A 4,161-nucleotide genomic window follows, 5' to 3' on the forward strand; every position below is an offset into this window, starting at 1 on the left:
TCAAACAGCTGGGGAAGGACCGCCAGAAGGAGTGGCGCGAAAAGAGATGCGGCGAAGACAAGAAGGAAGGTGGCCGCGGGGATGGACGTGCTAGCAACCGGGCCGGCAGACGCCCCTCGCGACGACGACAAAGCAAACGATGTGGGCGCCGAAGACGGCCTCGACTCCAACAAGGAGGGAGGCGGAGAGTTTCAAGAGCCAAGGGTTGTAGCGTGCATCCATGGGGGTGCAAACCCCGCACTCAAATCGACACTTCAAGCAGCTCATCCGGGAAGTCAGTGCGGCTCTTCTCGGGGGAGGAGCCCCTAAGCCCGTGAGATGGTCCAAAGTCGCATTGGTGTTCGACGTTGGTGACCACCCGACCAGCGCGAAAGCCATGGGGGTCATCCCGGTCGTGGTCTCCCCCACCATTCACAACATCAAAGTCACCAAGACGCTCATTGACGAGGGAGCAGGCCGGGTTGAACGTCGTCTCCCCCGAGGTGTTCGACCAGATGTCATTCACTTTTTATGGTAATACTTAGGAACTAAGTTGGGTCACATAAAACTCATCCATGTATATCATAGCATAATGCAAATATATATATACACACACATAGGTATATGATGGAGCTGTTCAAAAGAAACAAAATTTGGAAGACAAGAATGAAAAATCTTGAGAACAGATATTAATAATAATAAAAAATATAAATGAAGTCCCAGTTGAATCAATCGATTGTGTAGGAGTGGTAGACCGGCCGGCCAACCATTGTTCCTTGGTGCGTGCCACGATCAGACGACAGCTAGATCATCAGTACTGCGGCAGGCTGCACTCGGGGCCGGGCTTCTTGTTGTCCTTGTAGTCGACGCAGTAGTCGTAGATCCTGTTGTACTTCTGCTTCTCGAGCATCTTGGTCCGCTGCTGGTCGCTGAGGCCAGCACAGTTCTGCTGCTGGCCTCCATGGCCGAAGGCCCCCTCGCAGCCGTAGACGCAGGAGTCGCTTCCGTCGCAGGGGCAGACGTCGAGGACCATGTCGCGGTAGCTGGCGACGAAGGGCGCCTTGGACCAGTCGGCCTTGACGCGGCCGCCCTGCGTGCACCAGTCCTCCGCCGACCAGATGCTGGAGTAGCCGAACATGGGCCGCTTGATCGGGTACGCGATGCCCTTGTCCCGGTAGTTGCGGAACACCCTGATCGGGACGTCGTCGACGTACCAGACGATCATGCAGGGCGTCCAGGAGATGGTGTAGGCATGGAAGTCGGCGGTGGGGTCGAACCAGGGCACGAACTGCATCTCCTTCTTGCCCACGCCGTCGGCGAACACGTTGGTGTGCAGCGTGTAGGGCTTCCCCGTCTCGTTCCCCAGGAACTCGAAGTCGATCTCGTCGTGGTCCTTCCCCACCGACGATGTCTGGATTGGCAATCAATCGTTGCACATACACTGAGCATTGCAGTACAAACTCATTGGTAAGTATATATAGGTAATTAAGGACGATAGGATAGGATAGATACGTACGTAGTATGTGGTGACGGTGCCGGCGGAGTTCCCCGGGACGAGCTTGATGCGGGTGGAGACGCTGCCGTAGATGAACTGCTGCTTCGTCTGCAGCAAGCAGCCGGAGGTGTTGCTCTTCAGGGACATGGTGAGGCCGTGGCCGTCGTCGGAGAAGGCCGCGTTCTCGGCGTTCCACTTGATGTCGCAGTTGTCCCGGAAACTGGCGCCGGCGAGGCCAATGGTGGCCGCCGCCGCGACCGCGACCAGGAGGACCGCCCTTGAGCTGATATCCATCTTCATTTCTCCCTCCGGCTTGATGAGAATGCAGAGGGGTGACAGGGGCTTATATAACCAGCTAGCTCCTCTTGTTTCCCGTCAAAGGGGAGTTTTTGGTGCGCACGTTGTAGTACGTACGTAGCTGTGCTGGGTTACTTAGCGTCATGTCTTGTTATTCTCTCTTCAGGTTGCCAGCTTGTTCAATTATCATACAGTATTTGATTGCTTGCCTGTATATGGAACGCGCCTTTGCCATGGTTAGTGCTCCGCACAACGGTGTTCCGTACCTCCGCTTGGCACCCGTCGGTGAAACGTCAGCCAAGGTGGGGAACCAAGGTGGTGGTGCGGCCCCTTGGCGGCAAGACAGCGTGGTGGCGCTGGTGTTGAGATCTACGGTATGGTGCGTTGACTGCAAATTAAAATTTCCTACGCGCAGAACAATCAAGAACATGCTACGGGGGATGGATCACAGTTCGTTACCACTAGACGCGCAGTGTCGTGCAGCAGAAGAAAAGTTGGGGCAGTGCGTCCGCGTGCATCGTCTCCTCCACGTCCGATCTTCCTCGTACAGCCGGTGGTCGGTTCCCACGTATAGGTTCGCCGGAGCGGCGCAAGTGCACCGCCTCTAACGGTATCCGCGCGTGCAGGAGGAACGTCGTGCGGCGGACTGCTAGGTCCGATCACACAACCGGCGGCGAGTGGTGGTGTCTATTCGCAACACATGCAAACCCTAGTGACAGCGCCGAAGCGATCAGCTGCGTGAGTGTGCGGCACCTTCACTATATATATATATATATATATATATATATATATATATATGCGTCCGTCGCGGGCTCAACACTTGGGCCTCGCACGGACCCTAAAGCCCATAAGTCTACTCGGCCATAATCCGAATACAGTCCGGATCACATCCGACCAGTGTCCTTGGATCCGACCTCGTAGGTTCCTTCCCTTAATCGCGCGACCCCTTAGATTCAAGTCGGCTTGGTCGCAGTTTGGATCACCTCCGAACTGCACAGTTGGTAGCGGCCTCTAGCAAAGCATGCCGAACACCAAGCAGACTATGAAGCTGGTTAGCGAACCTGTACATCACACTTCCATTGCTTTTGCCACACGATATATGTTGTCGAGCTCAAGGCGAGTCTGTCATCCTTGTGCTAGCCCGACCTCTTTTTCGTTCCAGTGATGCCGACCACAAACCGGATTATGTCATCATCCTTGTCGCATGGCCATGCTTATCCTGGTTGGATCACATGAGGGGCCCAGAGTATATCTCTCCTGATCGGAGGGGCAAATCCCATCTTACTCGACCACGTCTCGCAGCATGGTTCAGGACAAACCCGAAACCTACCTTTATAACTACCCAGTTACGGAGTAGCGTTTGGTCGGCCCAAAGCAAGTATGTCACCATCCCGAGTACATGCGCCAGCTCAAGTCTTAGGACATAGAACATATGTTGTACTAGAGACTCACATATGACATATCGCTGCGTCTCATAGTTGGGTCTGTCCGACTCGGACCTTATCTCGACTCGGATCTGACTACGTCGAATCCGACCAGATCCTTCCAAGTCCATATTATCCGGTTAGTATCCAATGCTCCATGACTAGTGAGACCAAGCCATCAACCGTGTCATATGCTAGTCTAGTTAGCTGCGCGTCCACACAGCCCTTTCGACTAGGAACCTTTTAGGACAGTCATCATACAATGCATAGTCTCACAAACAAGTCACGTACTTGCTGATACACATCATTGATAATGTCCAAGGACTATCTTTATTCATAAACACATAGGAAATATCATCATACATGATTGCCTCTAGGGCATATCTCCAACAGCTGGTTGGCCGATGGCGCGCCCCCGGCCCAGACCGGGGCCCGCGGGCCCCATATGGGTCCTAGCGGGCTGGCCTCCGGCGTGGCTTCGCCGTTGTCTGTGTGGTGAGGAGGAGGAGCAGCTCGGACGGGGGGCAGCGACACCGACGGCGTGCCAGCTGCGGCGCGGAGGCGGGAGCTATCCGGGCCTCTGAGGGCTCGGCCGGGCCTGTGGGGCCACGGGCCCGGTAGGCTCCTGCTTTGGTGTCCGGTCGGCTACCGTCGTGGACGGTGGAGGTGGGGCCCTCCGGTATGCTGACGGTGCTGCTGCCCTAGTCCCGGCTCCCCTTCTTCGTTGTGCAGACCATCTTCGCGGTGCCATGGTGAGACAGCTTGGGAAGCTTCGTGTCCGTGTTGGCGCAGGGTGGTGGTCGGCTTGGTGGCGAGCTCCGGAGTGCCTGAGGTGGAGGAAGGGATCAGGACAAATCCCTATTGGCTTGGCCGACACCGACGCGGCGGCGCCTGAGGGTACCACCGGACCTTTCTGGAGGGCGTCGGGGCTACCCTTCCTCTCTCCTCACCGCGTACCGGGGGAAA

At 56.0% G+C, this 4,161-nt stretch overlaps 1 protein-coding gene across 1 annotated transcript; it reads right to left on the reverse strand.

Moving 5' to 3' along the window:
• Positions 1-532: 532 nt before the first annotated feature.
• Positions 533-1,789, reverse strand: LOC125534243 (probable xyloglucan endotransglucosylase/hydrolase protein 12). The gene is made up of 2 exons (XM_048697513.1): positions 1,496-1,789; positions 533-1,390 (listed from the first exon to the last, which is right to left on the reverse strand). Exons 1-2 carry the CDS (start codon positions 1,772-1,774, stop codon positions 791-793), a joined length of 879 nt encoding a protein of 292 aa, XP_048553470.1. The 5' UTR covers positions 1,775-1,789; the 3' UTR covers positions 533-790.
• Positions 1,790-4,161: the final 2,372 nt, after the last annotated feature.

This window comes from Triticum urartu, chromosome 2 (assembly GCF_003073215.2).
Source record: "Triticum urartu cultivar G1812 chromosome 2, Tu2.1, whole genome shotgun sequence".
In the NCBI taxonomy this organism is placed as follows: Eukaryota; Viridiplantae; Streptophyta; class Magnoliopsida; order Poales; family Poaceae; genus Triticum; species Triticum urartu.

Bases quoted from the DNA above. Each gene is read 5' to 3' on its own strand.
- LOC125534243 (XM_048697513.1), bottom strand. From the start codon at position 1,774: ATGAAGATGGATATCAGCTCAAGGGCGGTCCTCCTGGTCGCGGTCGCG. The intron at 1,391-1,495 runs GTACGTATCTAT...TTGCCAATCCAG, and splicing joins GCACCGTCACCACATACTAC to ACATCGTCGGTGGGGAAGGA.